The sequence below is a fragment of the Terrapene carolina genome, unplaced genomic scaffold, assembly GCF_002925995.2.
Source record: "Terrapene carolina triunguis isolate 2854851 unplaced genomic scaffold, T_m_triunguis-2.0 Scaffold430, whole genome shotgun sequence".
NCBI lineage: Eukaryota > Metazoa > Chordata > Testudines > Emydidae > Terrapene > Terrapene triunguis.
This window is the reverse complement of record NW_020664781.1, coordinates 207,856-227,048: the sequence shown is the minus strand read 5'-3', so window position 1 is coordinate 227,048 and position 19,193 is coordinate 207,856. Positions and strand designations below refer to the sequence as shown.

The following is a 19,193-nucleotide window of genomic DNA, read 5'->3' as shown; positions in this document are numbered from 1 at the left end:
AGATATATAAAGGGGTGGAAGAGAACAAAGGGAGAGAGGAGCCATCATGAAGAATCCCCTAGCTATCACCTGAGCTGGAACAAGAGCTGTACCAGGGGAAAGAATTGTGCCCAGGCCTAGAAGGTGTCCAGTCTGAGAAAAAACTTACTGAAGCATCTCTGAGGGTGGATTATCTGTGTTCAGTTTGATTAGGCATAGATTTGCGCATTTTATTTTATTTTGCTTGGTGACTTACTTTGTTCTGTCTGTTACTACTTGGAACCACTTAAATCCTACTGTCTGTATTTAATAAAATCACTTTTTATTTAGTAATTTACTCAGTGTTATAGAGGGTGAACAATTTAAGAGTTTGCCCTGCATAAGCTTTATGCAGGGTAAAACGGATTTATCTGGGTTTAGACCCCATTGGGAGTTGAGCATCTGAGTGCTAGAGACAAGCACACTTCTGTGAGCTGTTTTCAGGTAAACTTGCAGCTTTGGGGCAAGTGATTCAGACCCTGGGTCTGTGTTGGAGCAGACGGGAGTGTCTGGCTCAGCAAGACAGGGTGCTGGAGTCCTGAGCTGGCAGGGAAAACAGGAGCAGAGGTAGTCTTTGCACATTGGGTGGCAGCTCCCAAGGTGGTTTCTGTGATCCAACCCGTCACAGGGACCTCAATCTGTCATCTAATCCAGTCCCCAGCACTCAGGCAGGACTAAGTCATAACTAGACCATCCCTGACAGGTGATTGTCCAACCTGCTCTTAAAAAACCTCCAATGACAGAGATTCCTCAACCTCCCTAAGCAATTTTTTTTGCAATGCTTAACTACCCTGACAAGTAGGAAGTTTTTTCCTAATGTCCCACCTAAACCGTCCTTGCTGCAATTTAAGCCCATTGCTTCTTGTCCTATCCTCAGAGGTTAAGAACAATTCTTCTCCCTCCTCCTTGTAACAACCATTTATGTATTTGAAAACTGTTATGTCCCCCCTCAATCTTCTCCAGACTAAACAAACCCAGTTTATTCAATCCTATTTACTTCAGACCATTTCTCCAGTTTGTTCACATCATTTTGAATTATCCTATCCTCCAAAGCACTTGCAACCCCTCCCGGCTTGGTATCATCCGCAAACTAAATCATTGATGAAGATACTGAACAGAACCAGACTCAGGTCCAATGCCTATGATGACTACTACTACGAGACAGTATCTAAAGCTTTAGTAAAGTTAAGATATACCACAACTACAACTTCCCCTCCATCCACAAGGCTTGTTACCCTGCCAAAGAAAGCTATCATCAGGTTGGTTTGACATGATTTGTTCTTGACAAATCCAAGTTCACGGTTACCTATCACCTTATTACTTTCTAGGTGTTTGCAAATTGACTGCTGGATTAATTGCTCCATTCTCTTTGCGGGTACTGAAGTTAAACTGACTGGTTTGTAACTCCCTGCTTGGTGAGTGCTGACTGATGCTACAGCAATGTGCAGGAGCAATCTGTGGACCCTGAGATGAATTCAGGTCAGTGCAGAGCATTGATGGAGCTGGGGAGGGATGGAGAAGAGGCCTTTATTATTTCACCTTGGGCCTGATTTTCAGTAACTGGAGACCCAACTTGCACTTATGCATTTGCTCAAGCACTAACTGCACACACTAACCAGGGATCTACACGCACACCAGAGTTAAGCGCATGCACAAAAGCAGGTGCCGGCCTGGGGCTGCACTCAGAGCCAGTGCATGTGACTGTATTTGGAGGAAGCTGCACCCACTTGCCATCTTGTCCCAGGCTCTGTGCCAAACCCCACCCTGCTGTAACTCGACTGAAGTCCATGGGGTTACACCAGGGCTGAGTCTGGTCCATCACGTTTTGTTGTCATTTTAGCTCTCTGGGAGATGAAACACACAGCTTATCTCCACGCTAAGCTAGGGATCCTAGGGATCGTGGTCCTAGGGATCAGCAGTCACATGACCTCACTCCAAACTGACAAGCCGTATTATAACACACGGCATCATGGGTACATAGATCGCCATGGGACCAGGCTTTCAGTGCAGACTCAGTCAGTTCTGAAAACACATGGCAAACAAATCCCCACCTCCCGAGAGTTACCTGAAATGGCGAGGCATCCACCCAGAACAGGAGCCCAGGAGACGCACAGGAACTCCGCGCTTTGGCTGGCTGCAGAAACTTTGCACCTGGCCGATTTCAGAGGCTTTGGGATATTTCTCAAGTCTGTTAGTGTGAGCTGTCCTTCGGACGAGAGGCGGGCTATGGCGGGTGCATTCACATCAGAGCCCTGCAGACCAGAACTGACACCCATGCACCACTGCTCCCCACTGAGCGCCGAAGGAACGGACGTATCGCCCAGGGGACTCTGCGGCTGTCGAACATCTGCCAGGCACAGCCGGCCCTTCACGCAGCAGGCCAGCAAAGTATTACAGTCCAGGAATTCCAGGCCGCTGACCTCATCGCTGATACTAGAGGCTAAGAGAGGAGGAAGAGAACCTCAGACTCCACAGGATGCTCAGCTACAACTGCTAGGTTCAGAAATTGCAGGGGTGACAAATAGATCAAACACAGGGTTAAACACATTCCTTTCTGTGGAAGCAGACTTGGAAGCTGCTTTAGAAAGAGGAAGGGTCAGTTTTCAGGCAGGACTAGCAGCAGGGAGCTGGCGTATGCCCTAGGTCTATAACGGTAAAGCCTCAAATGCTAAGGGCCACATTCTGCTCTTGCTGGGGGGAGTTGACCCCTGGGCAGAGGACGTGCGCAGGTGAATCTACCGCAACACAAGGGTAGTCCCAAACCCAAATCCCCCACTCAAACTGCATATGAATAAGGCTACAAGACCCCCATGACACCAGGGAGCCCCGCAGCAGCCCAGTCTCCGTGGGCAGCAGGGGACCCTCCTACAACTGACCAGCTGCCACGGAGGGGGAGGGGTGGGGTGAGGGGGAATGAACCCTGCAGCTCCCACCAGTGGGGACCCCGGAGCTGTCCAAGGGCCCCCCTGCAGTTGCTCAGCTGCTGCAGCCAGCCAGCCCCTTCCCCCCGCCCGCGGCAGAGGGACCCCGGAGGTGCTCAGCTGCCGCAGGTGGTGGTGTCCTCTTCCCCATCCCCAGCTCCCAGCCACTGGACAACAGGGTCCCTGCAGCTCCCGTCAGGGATGTTTTTAGTAAAAGTCAGGGACAGGTCATGGCTTCTGTAAACTTTTGTTCATTGCCTGTGACCTGTCCCTGACTTTTACTAAAAATATCCATGACAAAACCATAGCCTTACACATGAGCCCCCAAGCTATACTCTCGTCCTCACCACGAAGAGCTCTGCTACTGACAGAAAAACAGCACGTTGGTATGGTATCACGGAGACACAAACGCACAACGCCAGCTACTTTTCACTATAGACGTGCACTTCTCAATGCCCCCTCAGCACAACCAGCCCCAGCTGCTGACATCTGAAAGCCACTGGGACTGGTAATACAAGTGTTGTCCCTCGGGTGTTGGATCTGTTGGGAGTGAAAGCTTATTTAGGCTTGACAGAAGCCTGCCGTGGATTTTACGAGACTGTTCTGATAGCGTTTAACACAGAAAGCATAAGGAGAACTGTGTATGTGTAAGAAATTGCAGAGTAATCCTGTTTGTGAGGACAAGAAAAGATAAAGTAACTAAAAAGCTAGAAAAGACCAGTGTGAACTAACACTAAACCTGTACTGATGGGAGAGGAGAGTTAACTGTGGTGAGATTTTCCTGATGAGCTTCCCACTGGTGAGTAACTGAGCGCTACTTGCTAAGTGTTTTGCCTTAAAAGATATTATGTAGACCCATCTTCTGAGTAAGTGACTATCAGTCCAACAGGACTGGGAACCCTGATCCTGGAATGTGGAATTATCCAGGCTTTGGACGGAGTTAGGGTAACATTTACAGAAAGGGCTAAGATCCACTGACTTTCAATAAGATTTAAGTTCCTAAATCACTATGGCCCCTGTGCAGCAGAGTTCAAAAGTGCCAACAGACAGGTCGTTCTAAGAGAATGTTGCATTGTGGGATTGCAGCTGGGGGACTGCTCATACTGGTACAGGCGTGTGCTCATGCTGTCACTGTGCCAGCAGAACTTTACCAACTGGGAGCTTGTGTCACTCTGAAAGGGGGAATAACTATGCTGGAAGAAATGGAGGATTTTGTCAGTAGGAGGGAAAAAATAAGTGTGGACATGCACCAGGTTGTGCTCAAAAAAGGGGAGTTTTGCTGGTACAATTTTCTAGCATAAACCACAGCCTACGAGTCTCTGAAAACAGTCTGCTTGGTCTACAGCACAGGTTCACAAACCTGGGGTTATAGCTGGGTTCATGGCGTTGCAACCACCACCCGTTCTTCACGGCTAGATAAGAGGAGGATGCCAAAACTATGTTCTGCTGCGACATGGGGTCACCATGAAGAAAACTTTTTGTAAGTGCCTAAAGGACTCAGGTGCCTAAGTCTCATTGGGATTTAGGCGCTTCTGAAAATCTTCCACTGAAAACCACTGGTTTAAAGAGTGCACTACTTAGGTAGTCTATTGTGAAATCTCCCTCCACCTCCAGCCCCAGCTTTATAAAGGCAAACAAGACCAGGTTTCTCTTTAAATACCTGCTGTGTAGATGTTTTTCTTTGATTCAATCTCTGTAATTTGGACATTGTTGACTCTTGAGCCATGAAGGACACAGGGGGTTCTGGCCAAAGTGGTTGCAATTTTAGCCCAAGGTTTCTTGCTGTCATTTCCCGTAGGGATGGTACTTACAGATTTAACAACATCTATTTGAAAGAGACACATAATGAGCTATAACAGTGCAAATACTGAATTAGTTACATTTTTGAACTGTTTTGTGAAGCTGTATTACAATTCAACCCACAATTGATATTTTAAATCCTCTTCCAAGGGCACAAATACCTTTCACAACACTTGGTAAAATGGTCTATTTAGAAATCTAGATAACCCAATTTAAAAGTGTTAAGCAGGTCGCTTGTTTTCAGCAAATGACAGAATAAATAAAATAATTGCAATAAATACTTAGCACTTCTCTTCCATGGACTTCACAGTGCTTTACAAAGTGGGGGTTTGACAGATGGGAAACTGAGGCACAGAGCAGTGATGTGATTTGCAAAGGGTCAGAGCGTAGAGCCCTTGTTCATACTGCTGAAAGCTCCTGCTTAGGAGAGTGATGCCAATGAAGTGAATGGGACAACTCCTGTGAGTATTTGCTTGCAAACAAGAGTAAGGGATTTACAATCCGTCCCAAAGCGAGTCAAAGGCAGTAAGGGAACAGATCCGAGGTGTCTTAACTTCCAGTCTGACTGGGCTGGGCTCCCGCCCTAGTGACAGCAGAGCAGACACCAGTGGTTAAAAACATGACATTGTCCTTTCAGCTAAACATCTCCGAGGCCAGAGGCAGTGCAGGGGATTTGGCCATGTGACTAGTAACACTGAGTGAAGATCAACTAAATGCATCCACAGACACGTGCTGAAAATGGACTCCAGGATCTATAACCTGCACGGTGTAGCAGAAGCTTCCCAACAATGGAAAGCTCAGATGGTGGGTCAGAGCCCCAGCTCGCTCCTGGCGAACTGTGGCTCTCTATACAACAATTTCACATTGACATACAGGCCAAAATTTCCAGGGACTAGTGATTTTGGGGGGTCAATCTGAGACACCTTAAAGAGGCCCAATTCTCAGCGATGCCGCTCACCCGCTCTTCCGGAGGGTCTCAGTTTGGGCTCCCGTAACGCCCAGCCATTTTTGAGAGTTTAGGCCATAGAGCCTTTTTTGTCCTCCATAATTCCAGGGCACTTCAATAAGAAACGTTAACACTCTGCCCTTCTCTAGCACCTTCCATCCAGGAGCCTCCAAGTACTCCATAACTAGGAGAGGATTAATTCACACGACCCCCCGCCTCCTGTGTAGTAGGGAAGCTCTAACCCTCTTGGGCAGCAAGGCTGAGCAAGTTGCCAATGGTACTTTATACGTCACCCGTGCTGCAGGAGGACTATGCAGAGAAGAGCTAGCGGCAGACTGTCTACCTACCAATTTAAACTTGTGTAACAGCTGCTCAGACATGCACTCACCAGTGTCCTCCGCTGCCAACTGCCACACCTGCAGGGAACTATCTGGCGGGCCACTTGTTACCAGCAAGCTGTGAAAACAAGGAAACCAGATGCAAGCTCTTCATTAATGGGAAGTGGCCTTTCCCCTCAGGACTGGTACATGCTGGTGTTGACAGGCATGTCTGTTCTCTCTATTTCCTCCCATCATGCCCAGGGCTCAGGCTCAGTTTCTCCCATCCTGCACCTGGGGCAGGGACAGGCACAACTGTGGCATTAAGCTACGCTATGGCCGCCTGCATTTGAGGACCTCGCAGGAGTCTGCCTGGTTCCCCCTGTAGTTAGAGCAGCCCCAGGGGGGCAAACACTGAGGAAGGGAGACTAGCAGAGGGATGTGTGCGCATGGGGTGGGGAATCTGCTGAAGAGGTGGGGTAAACTGGTAACAGAAGTTGGCTGTTTGCATGGCCCTCAAATGGCCATGAGAAAGTCTTTGCAGAGTGTCCAGTATTCTCCTCGGCAGGAACACTCCAGCCCAAGAGAGGTGAGAGTCCAAGGTATAGCAGACGGTGCCAGTTGCTCAGCTTAACGGACACCAAGGGCTGCTTTGCCTTTTCATTCCTGTCCTGCTTTAATGTCAGCAATTGAGTCTCTGCCGCCAACACTAGACTGGGCAAAGCACTGGAAAATATCCAGGGAATGATCTGTGGGAGCTTGGGGGGGAGGAGAGGGAAAGGGGAGAGAGAGCCTCCCCAGGTCAGTGAAGGAGGCCGTTTGCAGGAGCTGCCTCCTAAAAATTCCACCACCAGGGCAGTCCTTTCAGTGGTTTCCCACCAGGAGGGGGCGCTGCTAACACTGCCTCTTCTCTACAGCTGCTCCCTTTCTGCTGGCTCCTCTGATCTCCCCTCCCCTGCATGATACAGGAAAGCAAGAATAGAGCGGCCAGCTGCCCCATGCACCCCACAACACAAGCTTGAGCACTTCTGTACTGGGGAGGCAGGGGAAGGAGATATCCCAGCGGGTGAGATACCTAAGGCACCTCTCCTGGGTGAGGCCATGTAGAAAACCCCCAGAGAGGGAGGACCGCCGGAGGAAGAGAAAGAGGTGAGCCAATGGAATGCACAGGGGAGTATACACAGGAGCGCATGGGGGAGGGGCCAGGAGAGGCATCACCACATCAGAGAGTGCGGAGGGGGGCGGGGGGAGATGGTGAATTGAGGCAACAGCAAGAAAAAGTGAGAGAGGAAATTGACCTGGCACTGTAGGGAGAAGGAAGGAGCCAGAGCCCTTTCCGCTAGGGGATTTTCACATATGTTCCTGTTTTACTGGACCTCCCTTGGCAGATAGCCTGGCTGAGTCTTTGGGGGATGGGGAGGGCTCTTTTGAGCCCTTGTTACATTCATTTTGCTGGCCAGCTATGTTAAAAGCTGGCAAGTCTTGTGAGGTGGCTCAAACTGGACAGGGAAGGGGGAGTTTTCATCGAACAAAACAAATCCAACACATCCATTCAACAGGAACCAGAAAGTCCCCATCTATATACCTGGTGTCTGGCACATGCCGCAGGCTGTACACAGGGCGGTCGGAAAATCCACCACGTTCCACCTTGAAATCTCTCTCGGGACACAAACCCTACAAACCAGAAGCAGACAGATGCTGTTCTTTAGCACATAATGCCGCTAAGTTCAACATTCCTTCACTCTTTCAAGGTAACTGGGCAGCAAGTCAAGGTCTGTAAGGGCTGAAGTCCTCAGGTACAGTTAATACTGTCAATTTATGCAGTGTTTTTTATCCGGGGGGATCCCAAAGCACTTTGAAAACAAACTGATATGCAGGGAGTGTTTCCGCACCCAGCTCTGGGGAGAAGCCGAGCATATGACCATTGCACAGTTTGAGACAAGACACGAGGAACACTATATTCAATACAACGGCAAGGGGATGACCAGAGCTGAGGTGTGGCCAAGCACCAGGGTTTAACATTCCTGCTCTTGGAGTCACTGGAGGTTCCAAGGCATTTCTCACTAGCAGCCATGACTTTGGATTTACAACTCACCTAAAAGACAGGAACTCCAACAGCAGAGTGCCCCGTTCCCGCACGCTGGGGCACTGGCCAGCGGGGAGCATGCCACCCAGGAACCAAGCACCGTTTTCTGCAGCACTGGGAAGCTCGTCCATTTAAGTACTAACTTAGTCTGCTTTCACTTTGCCTGGGCAATCAGCGGAGAGCACGGCACAAGATGGCACAGGAGGTACCAATACAAAAACGTTTGCAAGGGGGTACTATGGTGTTTGTTATAAGTGCAGGGAGATGCTAGGGGTTCCTTCAGAAACCCAAGGGTGCAAATCTGAAACACTGCCAGATCACAAAAGTTTTTGTTCTGGGGGTGGGGATGAGAGTCAGTCAGAACTGAGCAGAGCTTCTCAAATGAAGACACAGGGAACAAACTGGCAGTGTGGCCTGGTGGACAGAGCACTGGATTGGAACTCAGCAGATGTGGATTCATTTCCCTACTTGCCACTTGCCTGCTGGGTAACCTGAGACCAGTGGCTTTGCGTCTCTGTGCCTCAGTTTCCCTCTCTGTAAAATGAAGACAATGAAACTGATGTCGGATGTAGAGTGCTTTGAGATCTACAGAGAAAAGTGCTAGAAGAGCTAGTGTTCTTATTCTGCATGAGGTTCTGCATGCAGGGAGTCTGCAGGATTGGGCACTTAGTGAGGTAGATGAGTTGAGTCCAAATATGACTGCAAACGGATTTAAACTAGCTGAGTAAAGAAGGTAACAAGCAAAGCAGCCCAGGAGTCTGCACGAATTAACTCCAGAGCAGCTGGTGTCCGCACATTCATCCACACTGCCCTGCGATAGGAACAACCTCCTAAAACTAAGGGTACGTCCAGACTACCCGTCGATTTGGCGGGTAGTAATCGATCTACCGGGGATCGATATATCGCATCTCGTCTACATGCAATATATCGATCCTCAAACCGCGCTCCCGTCGATTCCAGAACTCCACCAGGGCGAGCGGCGGTAGCGGAGTCGATAGGGGAGCCGCGGCCGTCAATCCCGCGCCGTGAGGACCCGAGGTAAGTCGAAAGAAGATGCATCGACTTCAGCTACGGAAATCCGTAGCTGAAGTTGTGTATCTTACATCGACACTCCCCCCGTGTAGACCAGCCCTAATTCACCAAGCCACTTCTCTCTCTCCTCATTCAATTCCTCCTGAAAACTTACCCCAGCCCTATGACAAGTCAGTCCACACTCACAACCACAACACCATACTCAGATGGAAACATCAAGATGCATCCATGCCTTCACTGAGTGATCTCAATGTATCTCTTGTTCTACCTTGTGTATCTAACTAGGTCATGTCTACATGCAGCCTATAAATTCTTCAGGGGGTGGACCCTGTCTTTTTGCGGGTTTCTGTAGAACGCCTGCTGGCTGCACACATTTGGGGGAGATAAAGAAGTTGAAATGAATACCACACTTAGTCACCATCACCTGCTTCTCTTTCACATACAGTTTTTGAGGCAACAGGAGCTGGAGAATTTCATTTCTTCTGGAGCTTTCGTATCCCGCTACACAGACACCTAGAGTTACAAAAGAAACAATTACCACTTCAAAAAAGACGGTTACTCACCGTTGTAACTGTTGTTCTTCGAGATGTGTTGCTCATATCCATTCCAGTTAGGTGTGTGCGCGCCGCGTGCACGATCGTCGGAAGATTTTTACCCTAGCAACACCCGGTGGGTCGGCTGTGGAGCCCCCTAGAGTGGCGCCGTTATGGCGCTGGATATATACCCCAGCCGACCCAGCGCCCCCTCAGTTCCTTCTTGCCGGCTACTCCGACAGTGGGGAAGGGGGGCGGGTTTGGAATGGATATGAGCAACACATCTCGAAGAACAACAGTTACAACGGTGAGTAACCGTCTTTTCTTCTTCGAGTGCTTGCTCATATCCATTCCAGTTAGGTGACTCCCAAGCCCCACCTAGGTGGCGGGGTCGGAGTGAGACATTGCTGTGTGCAGAACCGCTGACCCGAAAGCAGCGTCGTCTCTGGATTGTTGCACCAGCGCATAGTGAGTAGCAAATGTGTGGACCGATGACCACACTGCAGCTTTACAAATGTCCTGGATTGGTACTTGAGCCAGAAAGGCAGTCGAGGAGGCCTGGGCCCTCGTGGAATGAGCGGTGAGGCGTGGCGTCGGTACACCGGCCAGGTCGTAGCAAGCACGAATACAGGACGTGATCCAAGTGGACAGGCACTGTGAAGAGACCGGTGAGCCTTTCATCCGGTCGGCCACCGCAACGAAGAGTTGCGTCGTCTTCCTAAATGGCTTTGTACGGTCAATATAGAAAGCCAGGGCCCTGCGTACGTCCAAAGAGTGTAAACGCTGGTCTTGACGAGTAGCGTGCGGTTTCGGATGGAAGACCGGGAGGAAAATATCCTGGTTCACGTGGAAAGGTGACACCACCTTTGGCAGAAAGGCAGGATGGGGGCGAAGCTGCACCTTGTCCTTATGGAACACCGTGTATGGGGGCTCGGATGTCAGCGCCCTGAGTTCCGAGACGCGCCGTGCTGAGGTGATGGCTACCAGGAAGGCTGTCTTCCAAGATAAGTACAGGAGCGAGCAGGTAGTCAATGGTTCAAACGGAGGCCCTGTGAGCCTGGAGAGGACGAGGTTGAGGTCCCACGTTGGAACCGGCTGTCGCTGCTGTGGGTATAGCCGGTCTAAGCCCTTGAGGAATCTAACGACCATCGGGTTCGAGAAGACCGAGGACGTGAGTTCCCCTGGGTGGAAAGCGGAAATAGCGGCGAGGTGAACCCTAATTGAGGATGTCGCCAAGCCTTGCTGTCTGAGGGACAGGAGATATTCCAGTATCAAGGGGATAGGAGCCTGCGAGGGAGACGTAGCTCGTTGCTCACACCAGCAGGAGAACCTCTTCCACTTGGCTAAATAAGTGGTCCGCGTAGAGGGCTTTCTACTTCCCAGCAGGACCTGTTGGACGGCCTGCGAGCATTGCCGCTCTGAGCGACTCAACCATGAAGCATCCACGCCGTGAGGTGGAGCGACTGCAGGTCGGGGTGACACAGCCGGCCGTGGTCCTGAGAGATGAGATCCGGACTCAAGGGGAGCGTGATCGGCCTCTGTACTGACAGCTCTAGAAGTGTGGTGTACCAGTGCTGTCTCGGCCAAGCAGGAGCGACTAGAATTACCCGTGCATGGTCCCTGCGGATCTTGAGCAGCACCCTGTGGACCAGCGGGAATGGGGGAAAGGCGTAGAACAGATGGTCTTTCCATGCCATGAGGAAGGCGTCCGACCGAGAGCCCGGGGCTCGCCCGTGTAGGGAGCAGAATGCCTGGCACTTCCTGTTGGCCCGAGATGCGAACAGGTCGATCTGGGGAAACCCCCACCTCTGGAAGACGGAATAGATGATGTCCGGGCGAATCGACCACTCGTGCGTTTGGAAGGACCTGCTGAGACGGTCCGCCAGCGTATTCTGGACTCCAGGCAGGAATGTATCGAGATGTGAGATGTATCGAGTGGGCGATGCAAAAGTCCCACAGGCGAATGGCCTCTTGGCATAGGGGAGATGAGCGGGCTCCGCCTTGCTTGTTGATGTAAAACATGGCCGTGGTGTTGTCGGTGAGAATCAGCACGCAACGGCCCTGTAGGAAGTTGAGGAAAGCCTGACAAGCCAGGCGCACTGCCATCAGCTCTCGGACGTTGATGTGCAGGGCTAGTTGGGACGCCGACCACAGGCCTTGGGTATGATGCTCCCCCAGGTGAGCGCCCCATCCTAGAGATGAAGCGTCCGTAACTAGGTGGAGGGAGGGCTGTGGGGCGTGAAAGGGTACTCCTGCACAGACCGCCGTGCGATCCGTCCACCATGTGAGGGAGGCCAAGACTGCGGTCGGAACCGTGACCACCATGCTCAGGTCGTCTCGATGAGGACGGTAAACCGATGACACCCAAGTCTGCAATGGGCGAAGTCGCAGCCTGGCGTGCCTGGTTACGTAGGTGCACGAGGCCATGTGGCCCAAGAGGGCAAGGCATGCCCTTATGGTGGTAGTTGGAAAGGCCCTGAGTCCTTGAATGACGCTTGAGATGGTATGAAAGCGGCTGTCTGGCAGGATGGCTCGGGCATGTCTGGAGTCCAGGATTGCTCCAATGAACTCTATTCTTTGAGTTGGCACTAGAGTGGACTTCTCTTTGTTGAGTAGAATGCCCAGCTCGTGGAAAGTGCGTGTCACTATGTGGACATGGGCCTGCACTTGGTCTCTGGTGCGGCCGCGTACCAGCCAGTCGTCCAAGTACGGGAACAGCTGTATCCCTTGTCGACGAAGGAAGGCCGCGACGACTGCCAGGCACTTTGTGAAGACCCTGGGAGCCGAGGACAAGCCGAAGGGAAGGACTGCGAATTGGTAGTGTACCCTGTTTACCACGAATCGCAGGAAACGTCTGTGGGGCGGATAAATTGCTATGTGAAAGTAAGCGTCCTTCATGTCGAGGGCGGCGAACCAGTCTCCAGGATCCAGTGAAGGGATAATGGTCCCCAATGACACCATGCGGAACTTCAACTTTACTATGAATTTGTTGAGTCCGCGTAAGTCTAAGATGGGCCGTAGACCCCCTTTTGACTTGGGTATCAGGAAGTAGCGGGAGTAAAACCCCCTGCCCCTTAGCTCCGAAGGAACCTCCTCTATGGCCCCCATAGCGAGGAGCCCAAAAACCTCCTGTGTAAGGAGTTGCTCGTGAGAAGGGTCCCTGAAGAGGGACGGGGAGGGGGAGTGGGATGGGGGGGGCGAGGAAAACTGGAGGGCGTATCCCCTCTCCACCGTGCGAAGGACCCAACGGTCCGAGGTTATACGGGACCAAGCACGGTGGAAACGGGAGAGGCGATCCCGGAAGGGGGGAACCGGATCCTGGAAAGTGGCTAAGGTGCCGTCCTCGACCGCACCTTCAAAAGGCTTGCCTAGGCCCCGAAGGTGGCCTAGGTTGGCCCTGGTTCTGACCGGGTTGAGGGCCGGTCGACCTTCGCCTACCACCTCGACCCCGCCTCCTAGCAAAGTCCTGTCTTGGACGAGGCGGGGGAGGGTAGAACCGCTGAGGCTGTGGCCTGAAGGGCCTGCGCTGAGGCCCTGGGACATGCATCCCCAGGGAGCGCATCATTGTTCGAGAGTCCTTAAGGTTTTGGAGCCTCGAGTCTGTTTTCTCTGAAAAGAGGCCCTGTTCCTCGAACGGTAGGTCCTGCAGGGTCTGCTGCAGTTCCGGAGGCAAGCCCGACACCTGGAGCCAGGAGATTCGGCGCATTGCTATCCCCGACGCCAGGGTCCTAGCGGCCGAGTCCGCTATATCAAGGGACGCCTGTAGGGAGGTGCATGCCACCCGCTTGCCCTCCTCTACCAGGGCCCCAAACTCGTCCCTCGAGTCCTGGGGAACCAGTTCTTTAAATTTCCCCATCGAGGACCACATATTGAAGCCGTAGCGGCTCAGTAGTGCCTGCTGGTTCGCTGCCCGCAATTGCAGTCCGCCAGCCGAATACACCTTGCGTCCAAACAAATCGAAGCGCTTAGCGTCCTTCGATTTGGGCGCAGCGGCCTGCTGGCCATGGCGCTCCCGTGCATTCACTGAGGAAACCACCAGTGAGCACGGTTGGGGGTGAATGTACAGATACTCATGTTCCCTGGATGGGACAAAGTATTTTCTCTCAACCCCTCTGGCCGTGGGCGGAATAGAGGCCGGGGTCTGCCAGATAGTAGTGGCGTTGGCCTGGATGGTGCGGACCAGCGGTAATGCCACCCTGGATGGAGCATCCGCTGAGATGATCTGCACTATCGGGTCATGGACCTCCGCAACCTCCTCCACCTGGAGGTCCAGATTGCGAGCCATGCGCCGCAGTAGGTCCTGATGGGCCCGAAGGTCTATCGGGGGCGGCCCGATGGACGACGTGCCCGCTACGGCCTCATCAGGAGAGGACGAGGATGATGCCCTCGGTGGCAAGGGGTCCAATGGTTGGTCCTGCTCCAGGTGTTCCTGGTGTTGGGCATCCCCTGCCCCCTGGTCAGGGGCCTCTGCAGGTGCGGGCACTGGAGCCTCCACGTCCCTTGGAGGAGGGCGGGAGATGGTAGACTCTGGGGCCCTGGTGTCCGAACGGCCAGAGCGGGAAGCCGACAGGGGAGCTCCTTGAGCTTGGTGGTAGGCCCAAGGAGTCCAAAAGGACCAATGCGCAGGCCCTTGCATCGGGTCCTCGGTCTCCTGCAGGTGGCCGGGCTCCACCGTCTCAGATGACCGGGACGCCGATCTCGACGGCCACGGCGGTGCCGAACCCGATGCCGTCGGCACCGGATGGTACGGTGCCGATCGGTGCCGACCGTAAGGGGACCTGTCCCTGCGTTGTTCCGGCGAACGGTGCCGGGACCTGGACCGGTGCCGATAGTCCCTCCGGTGCCGGGATCCCGATCTGGAACGTGACGACGATCTGGAGGAGGCGTGGTACCGGGAGCGGCCTCTCGAGCCCGAGTGGCGCTCATACCGGTGCCGGGAGCTGCGCCTCGACCCCGATCGGTGCCGGTCGTCACGGCGGTGCCGGGATGTTGAACGGCGCCGCGAGGAAGATCTGGGCCGTGAGTACGACCGGTGCCGAGGTGACCCTCGGCGCCGGGACTCCGAGCGGCGTCGGGACCTGCTTCGGGATCTGGAGCGGTGCCGAGAGACTCGTGCTGGCGACGGTGGGCGCACCAGGGCAGGCTTGCCTCTGGACTGCAGCACGCGTGGAGCCACCGGTGCCGGGAGTTGCGACGGCGACGGCTCCGTGAGGGCGATCAGGTCTCTCGCCGTAGCAAAGGTCTCCGGGGTGGAAGGGAGACAAGGTTCCACCACCAGCCTTGGTGGTGAAACAGTCCGCACCGGACTCAACGGCCTCGGTGCCGGAGTCGACGGTGTGGCCGCCTGTCTTTGGCGGTCCAGCTGCGGACGCGGCTCTACCCCCGGCACCGGGGGAGCCGGTACCTTCGCGGCAACAACGTCCCGTGTCTTAGCGGTCTTCTTATGGCCCGGAGAGATGGATCGGTGCCGAGGCTCTTTGGGCGGGCGCGGTGCCGACGTCGGTCGGTGCCGAACAGTCTTTTCTGCCGCACCGGTCGAGCCCGCCGGGGCGCTGCGCACCGAAGCGCTCGGTGCCGGGACAGGGCGCGCCGAGGGAGGATCTGGACTCAGAGCCGCCTCCATGAGGAGCTGTCGGAGCCTAAAGTCCCGCTCCTTCCTTGTCCTTGGCTTGAAGGCCTTGCAGATAGGGCACTTATCTGCTGGATGAGTCTCTCCCAGGCACTTCAAGCAGGAGCTATGCGGGTCGCTAGTTGGCATGTGCTTCCCGCAGGACGCGCACGGCTTAAAGCCAGGAGCCTTGGGCATGGGCCCGGCTGCGCGCCGGGGGGAAAAGGGGAAAAACACCCCCTAAACCCCCGATAACAACTTACAACTATATATATATACACTATAACTAACTACTAACTAACTTGAACAACTATCTATATAACTAAATACAACAAGAGCAATGAGAAGCTAGGGAGTGTGGAGATCAGCTAAGCCGCGCTCCACAGTTCCAACGACCGTCAGGGGCGGTAAGAAGGAACTGAGGGGGCGCTGGGTCGGCTGGGGTATATATCCAGCGCCATAACGGCGCCACTCTAGGGGGCTCCACAGCCGACCCACCGGGTGTTGCTAGGGTAAAAATCTTCCGACGATCGTGCACGCGGCGCGCACACACCTAACTGGAATGGATATGAGCAAGCACTCGAAGAAGAAGTTTTTTTTTCTTACTTAATTGGCCTCTCAGAGTTGGTAAGACAACTCCCACCTGTTCATGCTCTCTGTATGTGTGTATATATATATCTCCTCAATATATGTTCCACTCTATATGCATCCGAAGAAGTGGGCTGTAGCCCACGAAAGCTTATGCTCTAATAAATTTGTTAGTCTCTAAGGTGCCACAAGTACTCCTGTTCTTTTTGCGGATACAGACTAACACGGCTGCTACTCTGAAAAAAGAAACAATGAGGAGATGGGTTCAGGATGAGCCTGCTCATTCACCAGGAACAATCTTCTGAAGGGAATTTAAGGATTAGGGTGTTAGCTGTACTGTGGGAAATCTGTCTCAAATCACAACGTGCTGCCATTGGATCAATTTACCCCTCTCCTCTACATTTGCAGGAGACTCATCCTTCTAATCCGTTTCTTCCTTCTACTTTGGTATTTTTTACCCCAACAAACTTCTCCTTCATTGTTTTCCCATTCCATTTTACTCTCCACAGGATCACACCACTGTCTCAGCTACAGCACATAGTACTTGCGCAGAGGCAACAATTGGAGTTGCTGACACAGACCTAATAAATTTCACTCAACTAATCCTGCTGGATGAGGTGCTATGTGCAGGAATCCCGGGGGTGAAAGGTCACAGTAATGTAATGTAGGAGAAGCACCACCATACAGCAGCATTCCCAATCCCCTTCAGCAGCCGAGGACTGAACTACTGTCTGGGCACCTGTACATAATGCTTCCTCAGCAGAAGGAGCTTGACAAGGATCCTATCCCTCTCTACTGCTGCTCCTGTTAAGGCCACTGGGAGGGTGTTGCGAACACAAGCAGCACTAGAAGCACAATTTTCTTAGAATGAGGCAAGGTTGCAGAAACAATAAAGGCTTTTATGGCAACAGCGCCTTTGGTTAACCAAAGCACTAGACTCCAGACCTTGGCCAGTCTCCTGCTCCCTCAAAAAGTCCTGGACTGTGGGGTATGTATACAGAACATTTCAACTACTGGCCAGTGATTAAAAACCAGCTCACAGGAACATAGAAACTGCCACACTGGAACAGATGAGCAGTCCATCTAGCCCAGTATGCTGTCCCTGACAGTGGCCAGAACCAAATGCTTCAAATAAAAGTATGAGAACTTTTCAACTGCAAATGTATAATAATCTACCTGAACATAAGCCTTCTCCTGATCTCTAATAGTGATTAGCTTAGACCCTGAAGCACAATGCTTAAATACCGGCCAAATTTTTGTCATTAATTTTAACACTGAATATGCCTGAAGCACCTGATCTACCTTCTCTAGAGAGCATTCATTATTTTAATACACTTTTATCATGTCCCCTCTTATTCATCTCTAGTCTAAGGTAACGATCCTAATCTTTTCAATCTGTCTTTTTTAGTAGAGTGTTTGCAGGCTCTTGCCTGTTCTCTGAACCACCTCTATCTCTAGTTGCTAGTAAGTTATCACCATCTGATGGCTGTTTAGTGGCCCATGTGAAGTAAGTCTGGGGTCCATATCACAAAATTTACCATAGTTGATTACTTGTAGCATTGTCGTAGGCATGCTGGTCCCAAGATATGACAGAGACAAGGTAGAGGAGATAATCTTTTATTGGACTTACTTCTCTTGATGGAAAATACAAACTTTTGAGGTACACAGAGCTGTGTGATCTGAAAGGGTGTACCTTCCACTAACAGAAGTTGGTCCAATAAAAAATATTATTACTCACTCAACTTGTCTCACTCCAGATTAATTAGCAGATGGCCTATCCCAAATCTTTCCATGGAATCTTCTGGAAATATATGCTGTATTTGCCAGTGCTGTACCTATTTCTGTGGACTGACAAGAGTTCATCTCTCCAGGGCTGAGAAACGGGCCACTTTCACCAGCACTAAATTCACCCAGAAATAAATATGGGAGCCACTGAGTTCTGAAAACAGCTACTAATTTTGCCAAGCAAACACAAGTGAAATGACTCACTTTTTTCTCCTATCCATTCAATGACTCTTGTCGGCTCTTGGAGCTCAAACACATGCAAATCATTATATCTGAAAGCAAAAAAAAAAAAAAGAGCATTAGAACTGGAACAATTTGTATAGTGGGGGTGCTAAGAGCCACTGAACCAATATGTAAATCCGGTACATGATAGAAACCACTTCAAACCAGAGGGTGCAGCAGCACCCCCAGCACCTATGCATTAGACCAGCCCACAGAGAAGGCAATCTCTCTCACACGGGTTATGGATGGGGCTGATAACGATCGTTGCTTATCTCTGCTTCCCGTCTGGAGCGCTCAACGCGCCATACCACCGACGTCAGTATCACTGGCTCCGTTAGTCACATGGGGAAACTGAGGCACGGAGCGGTGAAGTGACTTGCTCAAGGCCAGTGTGGCCCCGAGCCTGACCCCGCACCTGGCCCGGGCCGCGCAGGCTGCTCTGGGGGCGGGGGCAATGGCTGGTCCCCTCCCGCCCCCGGAGGCGGCGCGTGACCCGACCGGGGCTGACGTGCGAACGGGGGCTCGAGCCCCGGGCCTGGGGGGGAGGGGACAGGGCCCGGCCGGGATCTCGGGGCGCTCCCGGGCCCCAGGGCGGAGCACTCACAGCCGCAAGGACTCCAGCAGCCAATCCTCCGCCGACTCCTCCGCCATGCCGAGGCAGGCGCGCGCGCCGCCCAACGGCCACAGGCTCACATGACCCCTCCTCTCCACGTGACCGACTTTTCCAGGGCGGCAGCCACGCCAGTCACGTGATACTCCAACACGTGACGCGTCTTGGACCCCAGGATTCCTTCTCTGGCGAGGGCGTCACGTGACAGAGGAGGTCTTCCCCCTCCTGCTGCATGGGGGGGGGCTACCGGCTCCTCCCTCGCCGGGCAGCCCCGAGCCCGCCCACTGCGGCTGCGCAGTCGCCGCCACGCCCAGGCTCCTTCCACTCCCCCGATCTCAGCCGCGAGGACGCGCTCTGCGCGGGCAGCCGCCCCTCTACGCACGCGCACAAGCCGGTCGTTCTCCCCCCCGCCGGGCTGGAGCCGCCTGGGCGCGCTCCGTGCGCGGGGCGGGGCCTGGCTGCCGGTGGCCGTGTGGGGTCAGGCCCATGGGGCACCCAGCCCCGTAGCCTGTGCGACGCTGGCCAGTGCCCGGTGACGGGGCAAGCGGCCGTGCTCCTAGCTGCGGTCAGGCAGCCGCTCAGGGCGCCCGGGGCGAGGGGTCGCTAACAGCCATCCAGCCCAGTAGCCTGTCTGCCGACAGTGGCCAATGCCAAGTGCCCCAGAGGGAACCGAGGGTTACCATATGTGGAGTGTCCCAAAAGAGGACACTCCACGGGGCCCCGGCCC

At 53.1% G+C, this 19,193-nt stretch overlaps 1 protein-coding gene across 1 annotated transcript in view; it reads right to left on the bottom strand.

Moving 5' to 3' along the window:
* WDR73 (WD repeat domain 73) overlaps positions 1–18,550 on the bottom strand; it is a 20,922-nt gene extending 2,372 nt beyond the window's left edge. Inside the window, exons 1-7 of the mRNA XM_026658354.2 lie at positions 18,461–18,550; positions 17,839–17,906; positions 9,545–9,633; positions 7,588–7,676; positions 6,074–6,141; positions 4,600–4,764; positions 2,084–2,458 (exon numbers count right to left, since the gene is read on the bottom strand). Of these exons, the coding sequence (XP_026514139.1) occupies positions 2,084–2,458; positions 4,600–4,764; positions 6,074–6,141; positions 7,588–7,676; positions 9,545–9,633; positions 17,839–17,906; positions 18,461–18,507 (901 nt within the window). The 5' untranslated portion in view covers positions 18,508–18,550. The remainder of the gene's footprint in view (positions 1–2,083; positions 2,459–4,599; positions 4,765–6,073; positions 6,142–7,587; positions 7,677–9,544; positions 9,634–17,838; positions 17,907–18,460) is intronic.
* Positions 18,551–19,193: the final 643 nt, after the last annotated feature.